The following is a 26,107-nucleotide window of genomic DNA, read 5'->3' on the forward strand; positions in this document are numbered from 1 at the left end:
ACAGACCTGTGCCTTGTCCCAGGCCTGCTGCTGGAAGAACCCCCTCGGGCTGGTGCTGTGGGGTTGAGCTGCTCCGTGGGGCTGGGCAGCAGGAGAGCCAAGATCCCTGACCTTGGCATCTCCCACTGCTGCTGCCCCAGGAGCTGAGCTGAGCTGCAGGTCTGAGGAAGGGATGGCCCAGGAAATAGCACAGAGAAAGGAGTTGACAGTGCCTCCGTTTCCCTATCTTGGTGCTTGGGGGAAGCCCCAGGGCCCCTTAACTGGCCTAGAAAGGGATTAAACTCCAGGATTTTGGGCTGGTGGATTGTTTTGTGGGGTGCAGATTCTGCTCTGCCTCCAGCTCTGCTCTCATTCCCAGTTTATGCTCAGAGCCTGTGGGAACCCATTGTCCCCCCCGTGTACCTGTGACCCTACACCTTCCTCTGGCAGCTGAACCCTGTCCTGGGGAAGGAGCAGGGTAACAGCCAGGGCCTGGCCAGCTGCAGGGCCCTGGGGCTCCCTGGTGCTCCCCCACCTCCCATCATCACCAGCAGCCAGTGCCCCAGGGGGCTGCTCAGGGTCTTCTGCTGCTCCCTGTACCCCTGGGACATCAGCACCTGGAGCTGCCTCCCCACACCAGTCAGAGTCAAAGCTCTGGGTCCTGGTCTGTTCTGGGAAGCAGGGGCTGCATGGGGGACTAGTTTGTGCTCATCCTGTGGCATCTGGCCCAGCAAATAATAAGTATTAAAATAATATAGATTTTTACTAATCTTTATTAATAAAATATTCTGTTCTCTGTGCCCGTGCCTTGCCTGGGGCTTGACCCCCTCTCCCTCTGGGCAGGGAGGGCTGGCTGGGGGTTGCTGCTGACTCCAGCCCCCCTTCCCTGCTCTCTGCCCTGCCAGGAGCTCCCTGGGTCTCTTCTGCTGCTGCTCAGGGTGGGCAGACAGGGAGAGATGGAGCCTCTCAGTCCGTGGGTTTCCCAGGCAGCGTGGGGAGCTGGAAGGCACTTGGTGACAGAGCCGCCCCGAGAGGCCAGGGATGGGCTCAGAGCAGCCCCTGAGCCCCGGCTGGAGCGCTGCTGATGGTCCTCAGTGGCCTCACGTTCTCTTGTACCTGGGGGAAGGCAGGGTGAGGAGGAGCCTGTGCTGGGGACAGGGCCCCCCATGTCCCCTACTCACTGCGGTGACAGGTTGAGATGTGGCTCAGCCCCCGCGAAGGACAGCTGCTGCTCCAGCTCCGCGATGCGCAGGCCGATGTACCCCGAGGACAGCAGCAAGGCCACCATGCTGGGGACAGGCCAGCGTCAGCCAGGGGGCACAGGGTGGCACATGGGGCAGTAGCAGTGCCACGGCCAGGCCCCCGTGTGCTCTCCCTGGGGATGGGGGTCTGAGAGGAACTGCAGGGAACACAGCCCTGGCCTGTCCATGGAGAGGCTGTGTCGGTAGGGATGGGGATTGGGGCTGGGAGTAGGTCCTGGGGACTCACAGCAGCAGGTAGATGATGATGATGATGTTGAGAGAGCTCAGCTGGGGGTTTATTCGGGACCAAAGTGCAGTGCCCCAGGCCCAGAGCACGGCGTTGGCTCTCCCTGCCAGGACAAGGCAATGTTAGTGGCACTGAGAGTCCGTGCTCGGCTCTACCAGGGTGTAAACCCCCAGGATCATCCCCCCATCCCGAGCCCCCTGACCCACCCCAGAGGCCGTGTTTCTCTGCTGAGGGCACCCATCTGGGAACCAGCAGGGCCACCTCACCATCCTCATCCTCTGCCTGCCTTGATCTTGGGTTGGGCTCATCTGTAGGTGACCAGAAGACACTTGATGAATGCCCCAGGGAGGGGTCTGTGTGTCCTGGGGGCACACGGGGCCACAAAGTGCTGATCCTGCACTCCCTGGAGCTGTGGGGATGCTGGTCGGGGGGGGGCGAGGGCCGCTCAGTCTCCCCCAGACCAGGCGTGTGTGGGGAGGAGCAGAGCCCAGAGCTGCCCGTGGGGCACGGCTGCGGGCGGGGACAGGGGAGGGCACCGGGGCCGCCGCTCACCCAGGGATTCGGGGAGGCTGTTGGGCTCCGGGGTGCTCTGCTCCAGGGCTGACTGGCTCGAGATCTGGAAGAGGACAAGCCCCAGTCACGATATGTGTCCCCGAGGCACCTGCCCCACTGCCATGGGGACATGGGCAGGACCTGATGGGACCTGTGTCACCCACAGGAAGGGAGGGTCCCGGGGTCTGCGCTGCCTCGGGCTGGGGCTTTTCATGTTCCCCCCCCCCCACATCTTCCCAGCCACTGCACCCAGCCCACTCCATCCAGGGGGCTGGGACCACCCCTCCTCCTGTTGTACCCTCCTGCTCCCCGTTCCCTGCCTTACCTGAGACTTCCCAAGGGTTTCCTCAGAGCTCAATGAGTCTCGAGGGCTCTGGCCGCTGCCCTGGACAAGGAGAGATGAAGGGAGGTGCCCTGCAACGGATGGATGGAGCCCCCCTGCCCATCCAGTCCCCGCGTACCTGCAGGTGTTTGCACACCGACCTCAGGAGCTGGTACGTGGCCTCTCGCTGGCGCAGCGACACAAAGAGGAACTGCCGGGGAGCGAGAAGGGGATTTGTGCCAGAGCTGCCCCCTCGGTCACGGCCCAGAGCCCGCGGGGACCGAGACACTCCAGATAGCCCCAGAGGAGGCTGCCCCTGCACTGTCCCCGTTCTCACCTTCTCCCCCTTGACCGTGCGGATGCTGATTGCGTTGGGCACCAACAGCGCCGTGTTGGTCTTTTTGAGGGCTGAGATGGAGGCGACAGGGACTACGGCCTGTGCCGGGGGGACAGGCTGTGTCAGCGTGTTCCCAGCTGGCACCTGTGTCCTGCCTGCCCCGCCGGCCCCACGCCCGCTCCAGCCCCACCTTGATGTCCTTGAGCAGGAGGTTGGAGTGGAAGCAGATGTGGCGGGAGGACACGTAGAGGCGGCCGTGGTAGGGCATTTCTCTCTGCCAGGCGCAGGAGAAGCAGCCCAGCAGCACGTCCTGCTCGGCGAGCTCCCCGAAGGCCCGGTGGTAGCTGCTGTTCTGCTTGGTCAGCTGCGGGAGGTCGGGGGGTCGGTGCTCGGGGCCGGCCTGGCACCGCGGGCATCCTGCAGCCCCTTGCTCCGTCACCACGCCTGCCACGGAACCGGGACGAGCCCTCCCTCGGTGCCCGCCCCAAGAGAGCGTCCAGCCGAGCTCAAGGGGCTGGAGCTGGGGCTGGGTCCTGCTCCTCAGCTCCGGTACCCCAAGACTCACCGAGGGGGATGGGGGTCCCTGACTGCCCGCGGCCGCCTCCTCTGTGTCCTTGCAGGAGGACTCATAGGTCCTGGATCTGGAAGGAGGCATCGGAGGGGGTGACTCGAGGGGCACAGGTGGGAGGTGGGGCTGGGGTGCGGGATGTGACCCCATGAGGGGCAGCACCCACCTGGTGAGCTTGGGCTGCTCCCGCTGGGCACTTCCCTTCTCCTCCACGCTCCGCCACTGCTTCTCCCCCAACACCTCCCGCCTGCTGCGCCTCAGCTTCCCCGGCATCAGGGATGAGTCCGACAGCCGCGGGAGAGGGGGCGGCTTGTGGGAACAATCTATTCCTGCAGCACGGCAGATCCCAGTGTCACCAACCTGTCACTCCACCGGGGAGGACACAGGGACACGGCTCAGGCCACGCCGGGACCGGGACCTCAGAGCTCAGCCGGTCTCATGACCCCTGTCCCATGGTATCCTGTGCTGGCTGCGACCCCCGTGGGCAGCGGGGTGACGGGGAAGGGGTGACCCCTGTATCGGCGGGTGGCGGGGAAAGTAATCCCCGCACCGGGGCTGCCCGCGCGGGTCACGGCCGCTGGGCGCGGGAGTGCGTGGCCGGCCTGGCTGCAGAGGGGGCGGGAAGGCGACCCCAGACCCACGCGCGGCCCCAGAACCCCGTCCCGGGCCGGCCCCGCGCGGTACCTGCTGGGGACACAGCCGGAGGTTCCTGCTGGGGGACACGTCCCGTTGGAGCTGTCCCGCTCTCACTGCTTCCAGCGCCGTTCCTGCTCCGCTGCCACCTCCTCCTCTTCCTCCTCCTCCTCCCGAGGAAAGGCAGCGGGCGGGGCCGCGGCAGGTTCGCAGGGAGCGGCCGGGGCAGCCCCAGCCCAAGACACCTCGGGGCTGCGTGGGGTGAGCCCGGCCCGGCCCCAGGGAATGCGGGACCAGCGAGCCGCCCCCAAACAGCGGCAAACGCCCCCAGCCCCAGCAGCGCTGAGAACCAGCGCGGCACAGCCCAGTCCCGCGGCACTCTGCGATTTCACAGGGGGCACCCCGCAATCCATGGGCAGCCCGCAAACCCGGGACATCCCGCAGTGCCGAGACACCGCACGGCAGCGTCCGCCCGGTGCCCGCTCCCCTCCCTCCTGCCCCAAGGCCGGGCAGCGCTGGGGGCACGGCCGCCCCTCGCCCCGGGGGTCTCCGCCGTGGCACCCCCAGAGGGAGGTGGGGAGGGGGCACGGCCGGGCCGGGGGCGCTGGGCAGAGCCGGGACCGCGCCCTCGCCGCAGGCCCTGGGCAGGGGCGAAGGCCACGGAGCCAGCCCGGCTCGGCCCCTGCTCTCTGGACCGCGGCTGATAAGGCCCTTCCCGCGGCGAGGAACCGCCATAAAGCCGGGCCGGCCCGAGGGGCTGCACCCCGCCCGGCCCGGCTCCCGCCCCATCCCCCGGGATCCCGTTCCATTCCCCCACACCGGGCACACTCGAGGTGTCCCTCTCTGCCCGTGGCCACACCCTGTCACCCGCCCCAGCCCCCTGCAGCCCCCTCACCCCACACTCGTGTCCTCTGTGCACACACGACCCCACAGCCCCCGCGGCAGGGGCTCCGTGCCAGCCCAGCCAGGGGGCACACACGGAGCTGAGGGTGCGGGAACAGGGCACGGACGGGGGCCCAGAGAGAATCCCTGCCATGGAGCCAGCCTGGCACAGCTGGGGGTGCTCACCTGGACAAGAGAAGGCTCCAGGGACACCTGAGAGCCCCTGGCAGGGCCTGAAGGGGCTCCAGGAGAGCTGCAGAGGGACTGGGGACAAGGCCTGCAGGGACAGGAGCCAGGCAATGGCTCCCACTGCCAGAGAGGGCAGGGCTGGATGGGATCTTGGCAATCAGGAATTGTTCCCTGGCAGGGTGGGCAGGCCCTGGCCCAGGGTGCCCAGAGCAGCTGGGGCTGCCCCTGCATCCCTGGCAGTGCCCAAGGCCAGGCTGGACAGGGCTGGGAGCAGCCTGGGACAGTGGGAGGTGTCCCTGCCATGGCAGGGGTGGCACTGGATGAGGTCCCTCCCAGGGCTGTGAGATCTCTCCCAACCCAAACCATCCCAGGGGTTATGGAATAACCTCAGCACCCTCCCACTCACACCCGCTGTGCACACAGCACAGCCCTGCACACATGGGGGCACACACAGGGACACACACACACACACACACACACACACACACACACACAGTGTCACACAGTCACAGTGTCACACAGTGTCACACTCGCACACACACACTCAGTGTCACACACACAGTCTCACACTCACACACATACACAGTGTCACACACACACAGCGTCACACTCACACACTCTCACACACACAGTGTTACACACACTCACACACAGTGTCACACTCATACACTCTCACAGACACACAGTGTTACACACAGACACAGAGCGTCACACTCACACACTCTCACACACAGTGTTGCACACACTCTCACACACATACAGTGTTACACACACACACAGTGTCACACTCACACACTCAGTGTTACACACTCACACACAGCGTTACACTCACACACACACATACACAGTGTCACACACACACAGCGTCACACTCACACACTCTCACACACATACAGTGTTACACACACACACACACACACACACACACACACAGTGTCTCTCACTCACACACACACACACACAGTGTCACTCCCCTTCAGTCCCCGCCCCCTCCGCGCATGGCCCTCTCCCATTGGCTGTCCCGTCCCAGGGGCGGGGCCCTCGCACGGACCAATCCCCGGCCCCCAGCGCTGCGCGCGCTCCGTTCCGCGCGGGGCTGCCATGGCCGTTGAGGGCCCGTCCCTGCCCCCCCCCGCCCGGCCCTCAGGCCGCCCCTCCGCCCGGGCCGGGCGGGAGCCGCGCTGGGCCCCCCCGAGCCCCCCAAACCCGCTCCGACCCCTGCTGTGGGTCCCGCAGCCCCCACTCCCATCCCGGAGCCATCAGCGCTGCGGGTTTTTTCTTTTCTTTTTCTCCTCCTTTATAAAGTGCCGTTTGTACGTATTGACCTTACAAAAGCAGGTTAAAACCTCGGGCCACCCCGAGCGCTCCCCTCTTCTGGGGCCGCCCCGGCCTGGCCTAGGCCCTTCTAGTGTTCATTGTGCAGGTGAGAGGTGACAGGTGACCCTGCACCGGTGACACCGCACCAGGGACAGCCTTCATGGGACACCAGAGTCCAGGATGGGGACATGAGGTCAGGGTGGGAATACGAGTCCAGTGCAAGGAGACGGGGTGGGGTCACCCCCTCCCCAGAGCCCAGTGGCCCCCAGTGCGGGGGACCCTCCAGACTCAGAGTGTGGCACCGTGATGTCGGTGGCCCAGGACGTGGTGGCTGAGGACACAGCCCTGGGGACACAGCCCTGGGGACACAGCCCTGAGGACACGGTGGCCAAGGACACAGCCCCGCTCAGTTGACAGTGCTGCTGTGGCTCTCTCCCTCGGTGCTCCCAGTGCCACTTTCAGGGGTCCTCGTGCTCCTCAGCCCCTGCAGGCTGACAGCACCTGGAGGAAGAAGAGAAAGGGACAGGTCAGGAGAGATGGCAGTGTGGGGTGACCCTCACGTGCTGGCCTGGCCCTCCTGGACTCTCCTGCTAGCACCAGGGGCCTGACCCAGCAGGGGCCCAAGCAGTACAAGGGGTCTGTCCTGTTTCCCCACCCCACAGAGAGGCACTGGCACCCCGAGAGGCAGAACAGGCACTGAGCAGAGGTGTTGGCTCCCCAGCCTGGCAAAGGGCACCCCACATTTGCTGCCACACCCTGACACCCCTTGGAGCCCCAGAGCCAATGTGGCCATAACTGGGCCAGGGGGTGCTGCCCCCCAGAAAGGCCCAGCAAGCAAACAGAGCCCCTCTGGGGGTGGCAGGGAAGTGGGACAATGGCCCTGCCCTGTGTCCTACCATGAGGACTCCCCTGCAAGCATAGCCACAAGCCAGCCCAGTAACAACAGCGCTCCCACCACTGCCCCACTGGGGCCATCTGCAAAGACACTGTGGCTTTAGCCCAGGCTGGCACTGACCACAGTGCTCCCAGTGCCCCCAGCCCCACGCTGGGCTGCCCCAAAGCCCCCAGCCCCACTCACGGCAGCGGATCCGGATGGGCCACACCATGATGGAGCAGAGGGTGGTGACAGCGGCGACAGCGATGCCCCCAGTGACCAGCACCATCACCCAGCGGTAGAAGCCAACACAGGCAGGGCAGCACAGCTCAGTCCTGTGAGGACAGGCAGGGATGTGGCTGGGGGCCAGGACTGGGGTCCCAGGCTATGGGCAGTGGTCCCATGTCCTCACATCAGAGTCAGGACTGGTTTGCACTGGGGTGCGAGGGAAAGGTCCAGGGCAAGGATATCCCCAGGGTATGGCTTGGGCCCTCCAAGGCCAGGAGACAAGGTGAAGAAGGGTTTAAGACAAATCAGAGCTGGACAGGAGAAGCCTCCAGGGAACCTCAGAGCCCCTTCCAGTGCCTGAAGGGGCTCCAGGAGAGCTGGAGAGGGACTGGGGACAAGGGATGGGGGGACAGGACAAGGGAGAATGGCTTCTCACTACCACAGGGAAGGGTTAGATGGGATATTGGGGAGGAATTCATCCCTTTGAGGGTGAGGAGGCCCTGGCACAGCATGCCCAGAGCAGCTGTGGCTGCCCTATCCCTGGTAGTGTTCCAGTCCAGGTTGGACAGGGCTTGGAGCAACCTGGTGTAGTGGAAGGTGTCCCTGCCCATGGCAGGGGGTGGAAGGAGATGAACTTTAAGGTCCCTTCCAATTCAAACCATTCTGGGATTCTACAAATCCAAGAGACCCTCCCATGTCTCTTGCTCCAACCCTGGAATGTTTCCTCATGGCCCCGAGGCAATGGGGGTCCCAGCTCTGCAGAGGCACTTACGGGCAGGGGTGCAGGTTCTGGATCACCATCACAGCCAGGCCATTGGCCATCTTGTCCGTGAAGCTCATGGCACCGTAGACAAATGCGCTGCTGTGCTGCGGGAGGAGAGGGAACCGCGCCGTGCTGTGCTGTGCTGGGCACGCAGCCCCGTGTGCCCTCTCATGGGCAGAGCCCTCACTGCAGCCGAGCAGCAGAGCACGGGTACAGCACACGGGGCCCAGCAGAGCCCCCTCCCAGCGTCTCCATCCCCTAGCCCTGACCAGTGCCTGCTCCAGACCGTGGGTGCTGTGCCCACCGTGGCCCCCCCTCCGTCCCAGCAGGAGCAGCCGTACCGTGTTGGTGCCGATGAGATCTGCAGTCATAGACAGGGAGGTGACCAGGATGGTGGCTGAGCCGGCCCCGAGCAGCACTGCCAGCCCATAGATCTCATCTCCTACTGGCCTGGCCAGGGCAACCCAGGAGGCAAAGGCCAGGACCACCAGGATGCCCACAAAGTAAGTCAGCTGTGATGGGGACAGGCAGAGGGAGAAAGGGGAGTTCAGGCATCAGCTGGCACTTGGTGAGGAAGGAGCAAGCAGGGAGGGCACGAGGCCAGCACTGCCCAGGACCCATGAGGGACAGCCCTGGCTCTGTGCCAGCTGTATTTAAACAAGGAAACCCCCAAAGCAGGTCCTTGCTGTGCTCCAGGCTGTCCTGAAGCCCAAGGGCTGAGCCCAGGCAGAGTTGTGGGAGCTTGTCTGTGAGGGCAGGGGACACTCCAGTGCCACCCAACAGCACGGAGGGGACACACTGGGGGAGCAGGTCCCTCCTGCTGGCATTGCAGACCCTGTGCCCACCCCGGCCAGTGTAACCAGACCCTCCCCTCTGCCCCTGATGGGCACCACTTGGCTCTGCAGCCCAGTCAGGCCTGCATGGACATGGCAACTCTGGGCCAGCATTGCCTTCCCCAGCCCGAGGGATGTACAAGACAGGCCCTTGCCACCATCCCTGCCCACCATCCCCAGTCCCAGTAGGACACAGATCCCCATCCCTCCCCACCAGACCCTGTAGTGGGTCATTGCTGGCAGAGGGTCCATGAGGGCTCCCTGCTCTCCAGCTCAGGTGTGCCAGGAGCTTTGCTCACAGCCAGGATTTGGCCCCTGGTCCTCTCCTGGGGTCAAACTCCAACTCTCCAGCACCGTGGACTCACGTTCCGACCAATCCATTTGTTCACAGGCTTCATGAGGAAGGAGGAGAGGAACCCACTGATGTACATCACTAGGGGAATGGTGGCAATGTACTTCTGTAAGGGACAAGGACAGGGAGATGAACCACAGGCCACGTCAGGACAGCTTCCCACGTGGCCCTGGACCTGCCCTGCACCCACCTTGGAGAGCAGCAGCGAGTTGGTCAGGTACATGGCGATGTAGGTCTGGGACAGGTTGACGATGAGGCGGGTGGCCATGTAGAGCACTGCAACCTGGGAGGGGACAGGGCCAGGGCATCACAGCTCTGCCTGTGGGAAGGACCTGCCCTGCCCACTGTCATGGCACAGGTGTCCAGCGGGAAGGGGATGGATGGGTGCCCAGAACAGCTCCCCTCTCCATCCCCACCCGCACCTGGGCAGGCACCGTGGCAGCAGCCAGGGCAGGGGAGTCCTGCCTAGTTGTACTGGTAGAAGGAGGGCTCCAGCAGCCAACCCAGGCCAGGGGAGTCCTGCCCAGCCATACCTGGTAGAAGGAGGGCTCCAGCAGCCAGTCCTTCCAGAGCAGCAGCGGGCGTGGGGGGCCCGGGGGCTCCTTGTGCAGCAGCGGGGTGCTCTCCTCTGGCTCGGGCAGCACCCCTGGTGGGTATGGCTTCTCCTTGGTGCCCAGGTGGAAGATGAGGGAGAACACAGCCCCCAGCCCCACCACGATGAGGGCCAAGTTCTGGTGAGGCAGTGGGGGTGAGCACAGCAGTGGGGGCAGCCCCCCATCAGCCCCCCAGCAGTCTGGAGAGTAAGGAGGGGTGCCCAAACCCCACGGAGGTGTGGCTCTGGCCCAGTTGGTGAGGTTTTAGGGCACTGCCCCCTGACTCCCTGCAGTGCCTCCCCAGCTGAGCCATGGGAAGAGGGAACCCCAGGGACTGTGCCTTGCCACTCACCCGAAACACAGGGATGTCCTGTGGGCCCAGGTGCTCCATGCGGTCGGGCTGGTCCGTCTGGAAGTTCAGCAGGAGCCAGGTCAGGCCATACACGGTGATGTTGGCCATGACAGTGAAGGCATACCTGAGCAGAAGGAAACCTTGGGGTGATGCAGAGGGACAAGCATGGGGACAGCACAGCAGGACACCTCTGCCCATGGCTGCCCTCCAAGCCAGATGTGCTACAGCCTCTGCACCCCAGTGTTGTGGCTGAGGTGACACCTTTGAGGGCACAAGGCACCTGGCCAGGCCTCAGCCTTACTGATGCAACTCCCAGTGTGCCCAGTCCAAGCCTCAGGGCATGACTGGGAGGAAACCAAGATCCCTACAGGTCAGTCTGCTCCCCCTCCAGGCACAGCTCACCTCTGCTTCAAGGATGCCAGGAGCTGCCTGACCTGGTACCCCCAGAGTGGGGACCCAGGGTTACCCCACATCCTCCCTGTTCACCCTGCTCCATGGAATAAACATCCCATCCCACATCCTGGTCCTGACAGGGATGAGCCAAGTGCACTGCCCACCTGGCCCTGGAGACATCTCACCTCCAGAACAGTACCCAGAGCTGTGTCCACCTCTCCTTGAGGGCATCTGGGAGGCACATTCCCTCCCCTAAATGCCACCATCCGTTCCCAAAGGAGAAGCATCCCCAGCTCAGGGAAGTGTCCCACATCCTGACATCCTGACATGTCACTGACATCCCTGGCATCAAGAAATTCCCTCCTGGCAGAAAAGGCTTTGGGCCACCAACCCAGGACCAGAGTCCTATGGCACATCCCATATGTGCACACCCACATGGCCCTGCCCTTGTCCTGCCATGCCGAGGAGTCTGGTGTGCCACAGCACCCAGGGACCTCCTGTCACACAGTGATGGGATCCAGGGCAGCTCTCCAGGCCCAGGTGACCTCCAGGAGTGGCTGTGCTCACCTGAAAGCTGTGAGCTCCACCTTTCCATGGTCACTGCTCACCAGCTCGGGGATGAGGGCCAGGTGGGACACCTGCGTGGCTGCCCAGCCAAACTGGAAGATGACGATGAAGGGGAGGTAGTAGATGAAGGCTGCCCACTGTGGAGTGCTCTCCCTGCAGGCCAGGCAGGGGCTGAAGACAAAAGGAAAGGACACGAGGACACAGGTGGTGCCTGTGGAGAGAGTGGAGCAGTGAGAGGCTGCACACCTGGCTGGGACACCAATGTGACACACACAGAGCCCTCTCCAGGACAAGTCCTACCCCAGAGCTGGGGAGGGCGGTGAGCTCCTTCCCCAGCCAGATGGGACACGTGGAGCTCCAGACACCCCCTCAGCCTGTCCTGCACAGGGAATGTCCTTCCCTCTGGCACCCAGCACAGACAGACACCCCCAGTCAAGGTCCTTCCCCAGCACTGCTCTGTCCCCTCAACACACCGTGACAGACCCTCAGTAACACCCACAGGCAGCAGGAGGTCCCCAGGTGCAGATATCCAGTCAGATATCCCTGCTGCCTGCCCGTGGTGATATGGCACCCCTAGGCTGGGAGGGCTCTGGCTGTCCCAGGGGCACTGGCACCCTGTCTGTCTCCATGTCCCCTCTCCCATGGGGCTGGCAGAGGGGCTGGCAGAGAGAGCCATGCTTCCACCACGCTCAGACATCATCCACAGTGTGACAGGGTGACACAGAGCCATGGGGGCTCCGGGAAGGGCCCGCTGAGTCAGGGACAGCAGAGCCAGGCTCCTCCCTCTGCTGTCCAGCACAGGACACAGCCTGGGGATGCTGCGTGGGGCCAGCCTGGCCTCGCCCTGCCCCTTCCCAGAGTTACAGAGTCTATCTGCCAAGCGACTCCACAGACCCCCAGACCCCGACACAGCCTGGTGTCCTGTCCCACATGTCCCCCTGTACTGTCCTACATGTCCCCAGCTTTACTGTGTGCTGATGAAGAGCTGTTCCTACAGCTGAGAGAAGCTTGCTTTTCCAGGTCCCCAAGGCACCCTCTCCACTTTGCAAGAACCTCTATTCCTCATGAGTGATTCCTCTTCCTCCCCCCCATGAAGGGGTTTTCCTCCTGTTCCTCCTCCTCCTTGCTCCTACACAGCACAGCCATGCAGGCCAGGGCAAAGCCAAGGACAAAGCCAAGGGTAGCAGTAACAATCCCAGCCCAGCCCCATCCATTCCCAAGGGATGCTGGGTCTCCACACTGGCTGATACTGCTTGGCTTTGGTGCTCCAGGACCTCTGAAGGACAGGGGACTCAGGCACATGCGGTGCCTGTGCCCCAGACAAACCACAGGCACGGGAAGGTCTATGAAGGCTCCAACCAGCCCAGATCCTCTCTGTTCCCTGGGTTTTAACTGGGCCCAGATGAGGGGTGAGGGTCCCAGGGCCCCACAGGGTCAGGCTCTGCAGCCCTGTTGGGCTGTGAGGGCTGCCAGGGGAGCACTGGGACAGGAGCTGTGGGACCCGGCTGCTGCAGCCTCCAGGGCTGCTCCTGTGCCCACCCATGAGGCATCGCCACCTGCACAACCACAGGAGTGTCACCTCCTGCTCGTGGCCCCCTGGGACAGGCAGTGTCCAGCACCAGGGTCACCCCACCGGCCACCCCACGGAGCTGTGCCCATCTGGCACAGGGCTGCACCCCAATAGCCATGTACCAAGTGCCCAGAGTGGCTGCACTGAGTCAGAGGGGTGCTGGGGAGCCCCTGCTCTCCCAAGTGGGGCCATGGGAGCCCACCCAAGACCATTCCACCCACGCCTGCAGCGCCCCGGGCGGGCAAAGGCCCGGCCTCTGATCCCCGGCCCTGTGGGGCAGATCACGGGAACACCGGGCTGCTCAGCACAGGCGCCCGGGGCAGGGATTTTAGGACAGCACTGCCGGGCAGGCTGGGGCAGGCAGCAAAGAGACGCTGACCCTTCCTCCCCACCGCGTCAGGAGGCCGGAGCCCATAAAAGAGCCGGCGAGCAGGCAGGGACACCCGGAGTGCCTGTGGGAACACCCGGGGCTGCGGCCGCGGTGGGAAGATGCCACGATAGCAACTCGTGGTGTCTCCCCCGCCCCGAGGCTGCGGTTTCACAACGTTTCCTCTGATCTGAGCACGGGTTTGCCACCGGACGAGACACCCCGCTCCCACACAGCACCCCTCGCTGCAGCGTGATCCAGGGAACAGAGAGGCCCCGGCACGGCCGGATCCGGTGGGTTTGCCACCGCCGCTGGTCACTCTGTGGTCAGCCAAGGTGGGGCCGGGGAAGCCCCTGCCTTGGGAATAACCCACGCTGCAGCCTGGAACACAGCCTGCGTCCCTGCTCCGGCCTGCCCGGGCTGTGCTCTGCTCCCTGCAGGCCCGAGGTAGCATTTCCCCTGTGCTCGCCGGGCAGCACCCGGCTGGAGCAGCGGGAGGAAACAGCTCCGGCCACTTCCCCAAATCCAGGGCGCTGACGCTGGGGCAGGGGTGAAGCTGCCCCTCCTGCGCTCTCCCTGACTCACAAAGCCAAGCTCCGGCGAGGTCAGGCGCCTTATCAGGCTGCCGTTGGGTTGCACAAAGCATTGGTCGAGATAAATTTGAGATCAAGATAAGAGGACCTACACTGCAACCGTCCTCCCCCCCGCCGTGGGTCTGCTCTGGGTGAGGCAGGTCGTTACCCAGGGTTGTTATCAATGGCCATTTCTTCCACCAACTGCTCCGTCCCCAGTGCCAGCTAAGCAGGATGTGCCGGCTCCTGCAGCAGTCACAGCACCAAGGAACCCCCTTCAGGCCATGCTGTCCCCTCAGAGAGGGACCAAGGACCTCTCTCTACACCACACTGCTCTCCACATTACACTGTCCCCTCAGAGAAGGACCAAGGACCCCTCTCTACACCACACTGTAGAGAGGGACCTCAGCAGATGGGTCCCCACCAACCCCTGCACTCGCTGCATTTTTTGACCCAGGGCAGAATGCAAGATAAACCTGTCAATAATTCCTGCGAGCCAGAGCCTCCTGTGCATGCCATACCCCACTGCTGGCCCCTGGGGTACACAGCCCCAGCACAGCCAAGGGCCCCCACCCTGGTGACACTGAGAGCTGCTCAGGAAGCACCTGGGCTTTTGGGAAAGCCCAGATTTTACTGATGGTCTTGGTTTTGCTGCAGCTCCGAGGTCTGAGCACGTGGCTCTCACCCCTGCTTGCTGCCACCCACATACAGAAAACCTGAGGGACAGCAGGGAGCCCTCCAGGATGGGGTGGTGCCCAGGCAGGACAGGGATGCCATGGTGCCCCTTCCCCATCCAGTCTCAGCATCCCATTGTCCTCTACACATGCAGCAGCTCTGTCCCCAGCTCGCTGCTGCAGGGGATCCCAGAAAGGCACCTCCCAGGCTATCCCCTCCTCACAAGGCACCCCAGACACATCTCCTGTCACCCAGGGCACTGCCAACACACCAGAGCCCCTTCACCTTCCACAGGGCACCCCAAAAGCCCCCAGGACAGCCCTCCCTTCCATGGAGGAGCTGCTCCCTTCCACCCCAGGGCATACAATTCTGCTCACCCCTAGGGCTGCCCCTCTCCAGCTGGGGGGACCCTGTCCCGACCTCACTGCCACATGATGGTCCCCCTCCCCAGAAAGGCTCCCACATCTTCAGGGAGACCTCCATGCCACAAGACACCCCAATTCCTCCCCGCTCCAGTGAACCCCCAAGGCTGATCCCCCAACCCAGAAAGGCACTCTTGGACTTGTTCCTCCTCTTCCAGGGCACCCCAGAAAGGTATCCTGGGGCTGATCCTGTACCCCAGAGAGGCTCCTCCATGTCCCCACAGGGTCCCCCAGCAGAGTGTCCCCCACCCGTGCCCCCCCAGCAGAGCTGCTTGGGGCCAATCCCCTCCACCCAGCATCCCCCACTGTCCCCTGCCCTGAGTATCCTAGAAAGGTTCTCCTGGGTTCCCTCCACTCAGGGCACCTCAGAAAGGCTCCTTGGGCTACCCTTCTCCCTTCAGGCACCCCACGAGGGTCTCCCACCCCTGGCATCCCAGAAAAGCTCCCCCAGGGTCACCCATTCGCACATGTCACCTTGGATAGGCACCCTCGGTCACTCCCTCAGGGCACCCCAGAAAGGTCCCTCCAGAGCCACCCTCTCCACTTAGAGCACCCCAGAAAGGCTCCCCGCGGTGACCCCCAACCCAGAGCACCTCAGAAGGTCTCCCTCCCTCCCTCACAGCCATACTCCTGCCCTCCCCTAAGCAAAGCCCCTCGGGGGTTACCTGTCTCTTATCTTTGGCACCCCAACAGTGTGTTCCACCCAAGGGCACCCCAGAAAGGCTCCCCATGGCCCCTCATTTCCATCTGGGCCACTGCAGAAAAGCCACTCTGGGCGACCCATTTTCACCCGAGACACCTTGGATAGGTACCCTTGGGCCACGCCAAGGTTCTCCTGTGTGTCCTTCAACACAGAACACAGTAGGGTCCCTCGGGGCCACCCCTCTCCACTTGGAGCATCCTAGAAAGGCTCTGGATGTCCCCCAACACAGACACCCCAGAAATTCTCCCCCGGGGCCATCCCTCTTCATTCAGAGCATCCCAGAAAGGCTCTGCCGGTTGTTCCACACACGGAAAGCTCCCCCGGGGTCATCCCTCTCTACTTACGGCATCCCAACTAGGTCCCCCCTCGGATGTCGCCCACTCAGGACACCCCAAAAAGGCTCTCCCGGGGTCAACCCTCTCCCCCCGGCTCCCCCATCAGAGCTCCCAGTCCCCGCACCCCCCGCCCGGGTGTCTCCGGTCCCTCCGGTCCCCGCACCCACCGGCCAGGTGCCAGCCCTTCCTGCGCCCGCAGCGCCCGCAGCCGTGGGCCCGGTCGGCCTCGAAGCCGAGCAGGGGCGTGCAGAGCCCGTCGGCCGCCTGGCCCGCCAGCAGCAGCCCCCCGGCCGCGGCGTGCCCGTAGCCCAGCACGGCGTGCAGGAAGGGCAGCAGGTAGGTGAACCAGAGCGCCGAGCACGCGTCGTTCAGGAAGTGCCCGCACGCGAAGCTGAGCCGCGCCCGCAGCGGCAGCGCCGGGCCCGGGGACTGCGGGGACAGCGGCGGCTCCGCCATGGCCCGGCCTGAGCCCGCGGGGACAGCGGCGGGACGGGCCCGGCGGGAGGCACCGCCAGGGAATGGGAGGGGACGGGGAGGGACACGGAGCGAGGAGGGAGGAGATGGCAGGGACAGGGAGGGACCGGCCTGCGCCGCCGATCCCCCGCATCCCCCGGGACCCGGCCTGGGCGGGGAGAGCGGGGGGCGGCCCGGGCGGGGCGAGGAGGGACGGGGCAGCGCCCACTTACACCAGTTACACCAGTGCTGTCCCCAGTCCGATCCACCCACCCGAGCGCCCACTTACACCAGTTACACCAGTGCTGATCCCACTCCGATCCACCCATCCGAGCGCCCACTTACACCAGTTACACCAGTGCTGATCCCACTCTGATCCACCCATCCGAGCGCCCACTTACACCAGTTACACCAGTGCTGATCCCAGTCCGATCCACCCACCCGAGCGCCCACTTACACCAGTTACACCAGTGCTGTCCCCACTCCGATCCACCCATCCGAGCGCCCACTTACACCAGTTACACCAGTGCTGTCCCCACTCCGATCCACCCATCCGAGCGCCCACTTACACCAGTTACACCAGTGCTGTCCCCACTCCGATCCACCCATCCGAGCGCCCACTTACACCAGTTACACCAGTGCTGTCCCCACTCCGATCCACCGATCCGAGCATCCAGTTACACCCAGTCCTACCCCACGGGACTCCGCTGCTGTCCCCACACTGCTCCCAGACATATCACAGCTGCCCCCTCCCCGTTCCCAGTCACACCAGTAGTGGCCCTGTACTGCTCCCAGTCACACCAGTACCATGGCACTGCTCACAGTCACACCAGTATTACCCCCACATTGCTCCCAGTCACATCAGTGCTGTCCCCACAGTGCTCCCAGTCACACCAGTACTTGTCCTGTACTGCTCCCAGTCACACCAGTGCTGTCCCCAGTGATCCCAGTAACACTCCCACACTCCCAGTCACTCCTGCCCTGCCCACAGCAGTACCACAGACCCCAGAGCCCTCACACAGCTCCCAGTCACACCAGTGCTGCCTGTAACAGTCCCATTACCCACAAGGGAATGACCCAGTCATTTCAGTACCTCCACACTGCTCCCAGTGACCTCAGTACCCACCCCAGCAAGGTGATGGTCCCCATGCTGCCAGTAGGCACCCCAGAATTCCAGTGACACCAGTACACCCTCGCTGCTCCCAGCAACCCCGGTATTCAAGTGAGGGATCCCCATGATGCTCACAGTTGCCTGAGTTCCAGTGATCCCAGTACACCATCACACTGCTCCCAGTCACCCCATACCCCAGTATGCACCAAGTGGGGAGTGTCAGTCTGCAGGAGTGGGGGGTACAGGGATTGTGGGCACTGGAACCAGTCAGCTGGGAGTCACTGGGACCCTGGGATGACTGCAGATGTCATGGGTACCCCCTGCTTGGATGGGCACTGGAGTTAGTAGGAGTCGTGTGGGGGTACTGGGGTGACTGGGGACAGTGTGGGGGAGAGGACTGGGGTCACCGGGACTCTGGGGTGGCTACTGGAGTCATGGGACACCCCCTCTTGGGCGAATACTGGTGTCACTGGGAGTAGTGTGTAGGTTCTTGGGCAACTGGGAGCTCCTGTTGAGTAGGTAGTGTTGTGACTGGGACCAGTATGACCAGTACTGGAGGCACTGAGACCCTCTAGAGAGGAGTATTAGGGTCACTGGGACTCTGTGGTGACCACAGGCATCATGGGGATCCCCAACTGTGTGAATACTGGAGACATTAGGAGCAGACTGGAGGTCGTGGGGGACCTCCCATTGTGTATTTAATGGAGTCACTGGGACCAGTATGGACTGTACTGGGCTGACAGGAAGCAGTGTTGGGGGAGTGCTGGGGGCACTGGGACTCTAGGATAAGTACTGGTGTCATGGGTACCCCCTGCTGGGTAGGTACTGGGGCTGCTGGGAGCGGTGGAGCAGGGTGGGCACTGAGGTTACTGGGAGCGATGGGAACACACTGGGCTCACTGGGATGGGGCGGCGGCCGAGGGACCCCGCCATGACGTTGCCCTTTGAAGGCGCTGCCCACATCGGGCCACTGGAGATGCGCCCCCTCCTCTTTGTCGTTGCCCCTTTAAGACGCTGCCCTCTTCACAACACTTCCTCGTCCCCACGCTGGCTGCTGATTGGTCGGGCCGCCAGCAGCGCGCGCGCGCCGCGCCCGCCAGCCCCGATCCCCCTTCCGCCGCTTCCCTCTGACGTCATCACATCCAGCCAACCCGCGTCTGGCTGCGCTCAGCGAGTCGGCGCCGAGCGGCCAATCGGGGGCGGTGCGGCGGGAGCCTCGTTTGCATAATAATAGAGGGGCGTGGTCAAGTGAGCGGCAGCGGCGGCGGGTCCGGACGGGGATCCTGTGAGGGGGGATAATCCTGTGGGGGGGGGATCGCTTCAGTGGGAGTCCTTTGGGAGGGGTGCTCCTGGGGGGATCCTGTGGGGGGAGAGCCTGTGAGGGGATCTTGGGGGGAGATACTCTGGGAGGGGCGTTCCTGGGCGGGGGGGATCCTCTGGGAGGATCCTGTGGGAGGGGGGAATCCTGTGGGAGTCCTTTGGGAGGGGTGCTCCTGGGGGGATCGTGTGGGGGAGAGCCTGTGAGGGGATCCTGGCGGGGGGGAAGGGATACTCTGGGAGGGGCGTTCCTGGGGAGGGGTAGCCTGTGAGGGGATCCTGTGGGAGGATCCTCTGGGAGTGGGGGCTCCTCTGGGGGGATCCTATGGAAGGGGCGCTCCTGGGGGGGCTCGGGGAGGCGGGCGTAGAGGGCGGGTTTTGAGGGCAGGTTTTGAGGGCGAGCCCACTGGGGCGCTGCGATGGGACCCCAAGAGAGAGGGCGGGACGGGGAGGGCCGGTGAGGGGTGCCGGGGGCACTGGGGGTGCGAGGGGCGCGGGGTGTTCCCGGGATGCAGCTCTTGGGGCGGCGGTGGTCTCGGGAAGGGGGGGGTTTCTGCGGGGGAGGGCTCAGGGGGTGCTGGGGATCGCGGTGGGAGGGGGGCACGGGGGAGGAGCCCCTGGGAGCTATGATGGCACCCCCAGGGAGGGGTGGGTCAGTGGGAGCGGGCTGGAGCTTGTGGGGATCCTGGGGCTGGGGTGAGTGAGAGGCCAGTAAGGGGCTGGTTGGGGAGGAGATACCATTTGGGGAGAGGTTCTGTGATTTCCCCACGAGGGAGACACCTCCTTGGGGGGTTTGGCAGGGGCATCACTGCCCGATGACAGTGCCAACTGTGCTCTGCCCACAGGGTGCTGACCGAGACCCCTGCCCATGGCCCACAGCACCAAGCAGCCGCCTGCCGCCCTGCTGTAAGTGCCAGAACCTCCTCTGGTCACCCTGCTGTGTGTCAGTGCCCCTGCTGAAAGAGCAGCAGAAACTCACCCCCTTCCAAGCCTTGAGGGAGGTCTGTGTGTGCTGGGGAGGGATTGTCCCATTCTGCTCTGCCCTGGGGCAGCCTCACCTCCAGTGCTGGGGGCACTTTGGGCACCACGAGATCAGAAGGAGCCAAAGCTGTTGGAGAGTGGCCAAAGGAGGGACACGGAGCTGGGGAAGGGCTGAGGAGCAGCTGAGGGCACTTGGCTGGTTCAGCTGGAGCCCAGGAGACTGAGGGGAGGCTCCTGGGGGCTGCAGCTCCTGCCCAGGGCAGGCACAGGGGCAGGGGCTGAGCTCTGCTCTGGGACAGGGACAGGAGCCCAGCAAGGGCTGGAGCTGGGCCAGGCCTTGGCATGGAGCTCAGGGCAAGGTTCTTCCCCCCGAGGCTGCTGGGCACTGCCCAGGCTCCCCAGGGAATGGTGCCAAGGCTGCCACAGCTCCAGGAGCTCCCAGGGCTGCTCAGGGTGGGGTTCTTGGGGTGGCTGTGCAGGGACAGGGGCTGCACTGATCATCCCTGAGGGTCCCTTTCAGCTCAGGATATTCCAGGATTCTGTGATTCTAAGCATATTGGGAGATCAGAATCAGCAAGGGCTGAAATCCTCTGAGATTTGTATTGTCCTGAGTTGTCCTTGGCCCTCCTGACACGGGGGTGGTGGATGGGGAGGCTCCTCAGAGGTGGAGGGAGGTGAATGCCAGAGCAAAGTGGCTGAGGAGGAATCTTGCCTGAGATAACTTTACTTTTTAAAGCATCCTTAGGCATTCGAGGAATCCGGATCACAAGGGGGGAAGGTGATCTCTGGTGCTGGAGGGTGTCAGTGTGTTCCTGGCGAACATGATGATGCTGTGGACATCACTGGGAACATTGCTCTTGCAGCTAATAATGCCAAAGGCTGGCCATGACCCTGCATAGCCTCAGAGGGTTCTTTTTCCCCAGGATCTGGAAGAAGAGGTGGTCTCACACCTTCCTGTGGGGTTTTTTGTGAATGTGGGGGTCTAGGGCACTGGTTGCCTCTGATCCTGGTGGAGGGACTTGTCCCACTTTCTCTACAAGGGCCTCTGCAGTGTCAGGCTCTGTGCTGGGGGCCCACGGAAGGAGCCCCCTAAATTAAGTGCAAGGATGGCTTGTCTGGGTGATAAATGGATACCAGTAGCTTGGGGTCTCTGCAGGGATTGGGATTTGCTCCAGGTACATGATGTGGCAAACACAAGGGAAATTCCAAGGTGCATCCTGAGCAGGCTGGGATCGCTGTGGCTTTTGGCACATGTCTGTGCCAGGGCTTGTGTTTGGCCCTGAGCTGGTTCCCAGGTCTGGGCACCTGGTTGGAACCCAAGTGAGCATCACTTGGTGATACTCAGGAGCCCTTTGTGGCTCCCCTGACGTGGTGAGGACATTTCCAGCAGAGCAGGAGCTGCCTTGAGGACCCTGGGGTGTGAATGGGAGATGGAGCCAGTGGGAGGAGCCCCAGGGTGATGCTGTGGTGGGGCATGGAGGCTTTACCCACCCAGGGTGCTCAGTGGGGCAGGGAGGCTCTGCCTGAAGCAGCTGCTGATCCATGAAGCCGTGGCAGTGCCCTGGGAACAGGGGCTGGGCCCTGCAGTGCAGCCACTTGAGGTGCTGGGGAGGTGTCACAGGCAGCACAAACCTGCTGGGGTGGTTGTGGCTGGAGCAGCTCAAGCCAGCGCCCTGCCCTCACCCTCTGCCTCCAGGGTTCCTGGGGTGTGGGTGATGCTTCCAGGTGGTGCCCCTGGTGCCAGGATCCAAACCCCTGTGGCTCCTGCTCCCTTGCAGAGTCCCTTGGGACTTCCCACCAAGGTGTGTCCCAAGCCCAGGTGACAGGCAGGGATGTGACTGTCAATGTTTCCTGACCCCAAGAGCCAACCCCCATCCAAATGTCCCTGAGGAGTCCCAGGGCTGCCCCCAGACCTCAGGGCAGCTTTAGAGTGCAGGGCTGCCCTGCTCAGGTGCTGGGCTCTGCTTCAGTGCCATGGCTCTGCTGTAGCCTCCCCTCATGGGAACAAGGGCTCCGCAGACAGTGCTGGGTTTGGGCTGTTTGACTCAGGGGGTTTGGGGAATCTGGTGAGTGTGAGCTCGTGCTGCTGGGGGATGTGTCACTGTTGGTCCCCATGGTGTCCCAGCCCTCTCTGATGGCGCTCTCTGGCTGCAGACACGCCACGGGCAAGGCTCAGCATGGGAACTTCCTGGTGGCCATCAAACAGGAGAAGGGAGAGTCGGCGCGGGTGGGCGGCGAGAAGCCGGAGGAGGAGGTGAGTGCCAGAGCCTGTGTCCCTTCTCACAGCATCCCTGAGACTGGGGCCCAAGTGCCCAGCCTGGGGCTGTCCCAGCTCCTCTGCTCGCCCTGCACCAGCCCACGTGTGGCCATGGGCCAGGGAAGGGCTCAGACTTTGCCTTGAGGGCTGCATGGCCCAGGTGGGCCTAGGGGCTGCTCCTGTGTCCCCCTGCTGCAATGGCTCTGATCCCTGATGGGCTGTCCCTGCTCCAGCCGGTGAAGAAGAGGGGCTGGCCCAAGGGCAAGAAGAGGAAGAAGATCCTTCCCAACGGCCCCAAAGCCCCCGTGACGGGCTACGTGCGCTTCCTGAACGAGCGGCGCGAGCAGATCCGCACGCAGCACCCTGACCTGCCCTTCCCAGAGATCACAAAGATGCTGGGAGCAGAGTGGAGCAAACTGCAGCTCTCAGAGAAGCAGGTACTCGCCCCCAGGGGAGACCCCCCCAGGGCTGGGCAGCTCCAGAGGCTGCTCCCCAAACCCCTGAGCTTGCTCCAAGAAAGGTGCTGGGCACAGTGCTGGGGAGTGGGAGCTGGGCAGGGACAGTCAGCAGCTCCTGGGAGGCTGGGTGGGGTCAGGCTGAGGCCCCTCTGTGACCCACCACAGCGGTACCTGGACGAGGCAGAGCGGGAGAAGCAGCAGTACATGAAGGAGCTGCGGGAGTACCAGCAGTCAGAGGCCTACAAAATGTGCACAGAGAAGATCCAGGAGAAAAAGATCAAAAAAGGTGGGTTGTGGGAGCAGTGGCTGCAGGATCCAGCCAGGTGCTGCCAGAGCCTTTTGGGGACATGAGGCTGGGCCCTGGGTGACCTCCTTCCTCCCCTGCAGAGGACGTGGGCACGGTGGGTGTGAACACCCTACTCAACGGGCACCCGCACAAGGTAAGGCTTTGTCAGATCTGCTTGTGTGTGGGGAAACTGAGGCACATCACGCTGCTGGCCTGGCTGCAGGTGTGGGTGAGCAGAGGGAGTTCTGGGGCTGTGAGTCCCAGGTTCCTGGAGGGGTGGGAGGCAGAGCACAGCCGTCCTCCCTCCCCACTTGCCAGATGGGGCCAACCCTCACCCTGTCCTGGTGCCCTTCCTCAGCCCAGCCCCAAGGTGTTGGGGTCCCCTCTGGTGGGCCCAGCCCTGCCCAACCCCTCCCTCTTGTCCCTCAGGCTGGTGAGTGCAGCGACACCTTCTCCACCTTCGATGTGCCCATCTTCACCGAGGAGTTCTTGGACCAAAACAAGGGTAGGGGCTGTGGAGGGTCCTTGGGAAGCCTGTGTGGAGGGAGCAGGTCCTGGCTGGAACCTGGGGTTGGGGACACAGAGCTGCTGGGATCTTAGAGCCGTGTGTGGGCCAGGGTTTGGGTTTGGGTTTGGGTTTGGGTTTGGGATGAGGGGGTTCCCCAGGACCCCATGGACACGGTGCTATCCCACAGCCCGGGAGGCTGAGCTGCGGCGCCTGCGCAAGATGAACACGGAGTTTGAGGAGCAGAATGCCATCCTGCAGAAGCACACGGAGAGCATGAACTGCGCCAAGGAGAAGCTGGAGCAGGAGCTGGTGCAGGAGGAGCGGCAGACCCTGGCCCTGCAGCAGCAGCTCCAGTCTGTGCGGCAGGCCCTCACTGCCAGCTTCGCCTCCCTCCCCATCCCCGGTGAGCTGGGGGCAGCTGTGGGCCCCCCGACTGCTGGGACCCCTGCCTGGGCACTGAGGGGTCCCCCATCCCATACAGGGGAGCACTGTGGGGCAGTGGGGTGGTGGTAACTGCCCTTCTGCTGCTGGGGTGGCATCCTGCAGCACATGGGGAGCTGTCCAGGAAGCCCAGGGATGTGACAGTGTCCTGGGACAGGGCAGACTGGGATCCCTCTTTCTCTGGAGTCACACTCACAGCTGCACCCCACATTGGCCAAAATCCTTGTGTGCCTGGGCTTGTGCCACTGCAGGAGATGGCATCTGGTGCGGGGACCCCTTCTGTAGTCCCCAGCACATGAGCATGATGGGGTGGGGACCTGCTGGTCCTGCTCACTGGGCTGTCACCTCACAGGCACTGGGGAGACCCCCACGCTGAGCACCCTGGACTTCTACATGGCCAAACTGCACAGTGCCATCGAGAGCAACCCCCTGCAGCACGAGCCGCTGGTGCTGCGTGTCAAGGAGATCCTGTCCCGGATTGCCAGGTGGGTGCAGGGCTGGGAGCCTGGCACAGGTGTCCCCATGGCACTGCAGGGTTGAGCTCCAGCTGGTGGTGATGGGAACTGAGCAGGAAAGGTGTGCACAGAGATGGGCGGAGATGGTGCAGCTGCTCCAGGGAGCTGTGGGAGAGGGAAGCCCAGTCCCTGAATTCAGGAGATGTCCCCATGTCCAAAGGTGCTGATCTGTTGGAGCAAGCCCAGAGAAGCCCATGGAGATGCTCCAAGGGCTGGAGCCCCTCTGCTCTGGAGCCAGCCTGGGAGAGCTGGGGGTGCTCACCTGGACAAGAGAAGGCTCCAGGGACACCTGAGAGCCCCTGGCAGGGCCTGAAGGGGCTCCAGGAGAGCTGCAGAGGGACTGGGGACAAGGCCTGCAGGGACAGGAGCCAGGCAATGGCTCCCAGTGCCAGAGGGCAGGGCTGGATGGGATCTTGGCAATCAGGAATTGTTCCCTGGCAGGGTGGGCAGGCCCTGGCACAGGGTGCCCAGAGCAGCTGGGGCTGCCCCTGCATCCCTGGCAGTGCCCAAGGCCAGGCTGGACAGGGCTTGGAGCAGCCTGGGACAGTGGGAGGTGTCCCTGCCATGGCAGGGGGATGAGCTGGATGAACTTTAGGCCCCCTTCCAATCCAAGCCGTTGTGGGATTCTGTGACTCAGCTGTGCTTTTCTCCCTTCTCAGTGAACACTTGTGAGAGGACCAGTCCTTCAGACCCCGGACCTGGCTGGACCCCGGGCCTGTCCCTTGGAGCTCTCTCAAGGGACAGTCTCTGCAGGGGCTCTGGCTGCTCCCCCTGCCCCTTGCACCTTCCTGCAGCCTGGACTGCCTGACCCAGGGCTGCACCAGCTCCAGGGACCTTGAGCTTTGGGGGACAAGTGGTGACAGGGCTGAAAGCCCAGCTGGGGCAGTGCTGGGAGAGGGTCAGCATCAGTGTGAGCACCCCTGGCTCTCCCCTGGTCCCCCAGCCCTGCCTTGCCAACCAGGGGCTCCCTGAAGCCTGACTGGGGCAGGGGAGGCGCTGGTGGGTTTGGGCCTGGAGTGAACACACCCCTCTAGGGTGAACTGGGGCTGTGGGGAATGGGGGCAGTGGGGGGTGACTGGGACCCCCTTGGTCCTGGTGCTGCCTCCTGTCCCCTGGCTACCCTGGGAACCTCTTGGTCCCATCCCTGCAAGGGCTGGAGGGCAGCTCCTTCCCACCACCTGCCTCAGCTTTTATTTGATGCGTGCCTTCAGCCTCTGCCCTGTCACCCTGCTTGGCTCCCCTCCTTCCCCTCTGTATCTGGGACCAGGCAGTGAGCTCCTGAAAGCAATAAAACTCTTTAGGCCAGAGGGAAGCTGGAACTGTGACCCCCTCCTGGGGCAAGGAGCAGAGGAGAGCTGGGACTGACCCCCTCCCGTGGTAGGGGGGAGCTGGGACCACCTTGTCCTAGGGTGGGGACCCTGTAGCAGGGGACTGTGACCGACCCCTTCCTGCTTGCAGGGACCCTGGGTGTGCTGCACTGGCTTTTGCCTCCTGCCCTTTTTGCCTGAGCCCCCCCTGCTCTTGTGGGACCACTGTGCTGGCAACCGGGGTCAGGCTTGGTGTCCCCGGGACTGCCTGTCATTAATCTCAGACTGTGTAATTAGAGAGTGTCTTATTTTCTTACTTAGCACTACATGGGCCTGGCCCTGGCCCTGGCTCTGCCGGGGACCGGGGTGTTCCCACCCCTCCCTCGCTTGCCGGGCCTGCGCTGTGCATCTGCCATTTGCCATCTCCTGCTGCCGCGGGGCTGGGGATGGAGATGGGAGCAAATAAATGTGGGAGAAAACCGTTCTGGTCCCTGTGTGTTTGTGCTCAGCGGGAGCTCTGGAGCTGATCCCGGGCTTGGTTCTTGGGGTGGATCCGTGGGTGGCAGCCCTGAGCTCATCACTGCAGCCCCCAGCCCCGCCTGGGGGGG

The 26,107-nt window shown here is 63.6% G+C and overlaps 3 protein-coding genes across 9 annotated transcripts; 1 reads left to right on the forward strand and 2 right to left on the reverse strand.

Moving 5' to 3' along the window:
- Positions 1–734: 734 nt before the first annotated feature.
- Positions 735–4,721, reverse strand: LOC129131234 (GRAM domain-containing protein 2A-like). 4 transcript variants are annotated; one of them, XM_077191319.1, is made up of 12 exons: positions 3,931–4,712; positions 3,413–3,606; positions 3,244–3,319; positions 2,869–3,042; positions 2,679–2,777; positions 2,481–2,552; positions 2,345–2,404; positions 2,020–2,083; positions 1,674–1,775; positions 1,468–1,570; positions 1,161–1,268; positions 735–1,095 (listed from the first exon to the last, which is right to left on the reverse strand). In XM_077191319.1, exons 1-12 carry the CDS (start codon positions 4,666–4,668, stop codon positions 1,080–1,082), a joined length of 1,806 nt encoding a protein of 601 aa, XP_077047434.1. In that variant the 5' UTR covers positions 4,669–4,712; the 3' UTR covers positions 735–1,079. The 4 variants fall into 4 exon arrangements, 3 of the variants coding, with proteins under 3 accessions (XP_077047434.1, XP_077047436.1, XP_077047435.1); XM_077191321.1 differs by having other exon boundaries at positions 3,413–3,612; positions 3,931–4,055; XM_077191320.1 differs by lacking the exon at positions 1,674–1,775 and having other exon boundaries at positions 3,931–4,718.
- Positions 4,722–6,224: 1,503 nt separating this feature from the next.
- MFSD12 (major facilitator superfamily domain containing 12) lies at positions 6,225–16,518 on the reverse strand. The gene is made up of 10 exons (XM_054650231.2): positions 16,034–16,518; positions 11,223–11,433; positions 10,263–10,386; positions 9,851–10,048; positions 9,508–9,600; positions 9,331–9,423; positions 8,474–8,644; positions 8,142–8,236; positions 7,346–7,476; positions 6,225–6,768 (listed from the first exon to the last, which is right to left on the reverse strand). Exons 1-10 carry the CDS (start codon positions 16,320–16,322, stop codon positions 6,674–6,676), a joined length of 1,500 nt encoding a protein of 499 aa, XP_054506206.1. The 5' UTR covers positions 16,323–16,518; the 3' UTR covers positions 6,225–6,673.
- On the forward strand, positions 16,064–25,980 carry HMG20B (high mobility group 20B). 4 transcript variants are annotated; one of them, XM_054650148.2, is made up of 11 exons: positions 16,064–16,202; positions 18,441–18,714; positions 19,592–19,652; positions 21,882–21,981; positions 22,218–22,421; positions 22,608–22,728; positions 22,830–22,882; positions 23,158–23,233; positions 23,424–23,639; positions 24,030–24,162; positions 24,852–25,980. In XM_054650148.2, exons 3-11 carry the CDS (start codon positions 19,615–19,617, stop codon positions 24,862–24,864), a joined length of 954 nt encoding a protein of 317 aa, XP_054506123.1. In that variant the 5' UTR covers positions 16,064–16,202; positions 18,441–18,714; positions 19,592–19,614; the 3' UTR covers positions 24,865–25,980. The 4 variants fall into 4 exon arrangements, with proteins under 4 accessions (XP_054506123.1, XP_077047484.1, XP_077047485.1 ...); XM_077191369.1 differs by lacking the exon at positions 24,852–25,980 and having other exon boundaries at positions 24,030–24,843; XM_077191370.1 differs by lacking the exon at positions 24,852–25,980 and having other exon boundaries at positions 18,441–18,697; positions 24,030–24,843.
- Positions 25,981–26,107: the final 127 nt, after the last annotated feature.

This window comes from Agelaius phoeniceus, chromosome 29 (assembly GCF_051311805.1).
Source record: "Agelaius phoeniceus isolate bAgePho1 chromosome 29, bAgePho1.hap1, whole genome shotgun sequence".
NCBI lineage: Eukaryota > Metazoa > Chordata > Aves > Passeriformes > Icteridae > Agelaius > Agelaius phoeniceus.

Coding starts and splice junctions, on each gene's coding strand:
- LOC129131234 (XM_077191319.1), bottom strand. CDS start 4,668: ATGGGGCGGGAGCCGGGCCGGGCGGGGTGCAGCCCCTCGGGCCGGCCC. Junction 2,405..2,480: donor CGGTGTGCAAACACCTGCAG/GTACGCGGGGAC, acceptor CTCCTTGTCCAG/GGCAGCGGCCAGAGCCCTCG. Junction 1,776..2,019: donor CAGCCTCCCCGAATCCCTGG/GTGAGCGGCGGC, acceptor GGTCACCTACAG/ATGAGCCCAACCCAAGATCA.
- MFSD12 (XM_054650231.2), bottom strand. CDS start 16,322: ATGGCGGAGCCGCCGCTGTCCCCGCAGTCCCCGGGCCCGGCGCTGCCG. Junction 10,387..11,222: donor GTGGAGCTCACAGCTTTCAG/GTGAGCACAGCC, acceptor CCTTCTGCTCAG/GTATGCCTTCACTGTCATGG. Junction 10,049..10,262: donor AGGACATCCCTGTGTTTCGG/GTGAGTGGCAAG, acceptor CTGCCTCACCAG/AACTTGGCCCTCATCGTGGT.
- HMG20B (XM_077191369.1), top strand. CDS start 19,615: ATGGCCCACAGCACCAAGCAGCCGCCTGCCGCCCTGCT. Junction 19,653..21,881: donor CAGCCGCCTGCCGCCCTGCT/GTAAGTGCCAGA, acceptor CTCTGGCTGCAG/ACACGCCACGGGCAAGGCTC. Junction 22,729..22,829: donor GGAGAAAAAGATCAAAAAAG/GTGGGTTGTGGG, acceptor CCTCCCCTGCAG/AGGACGTGGGCACGGTGGGT.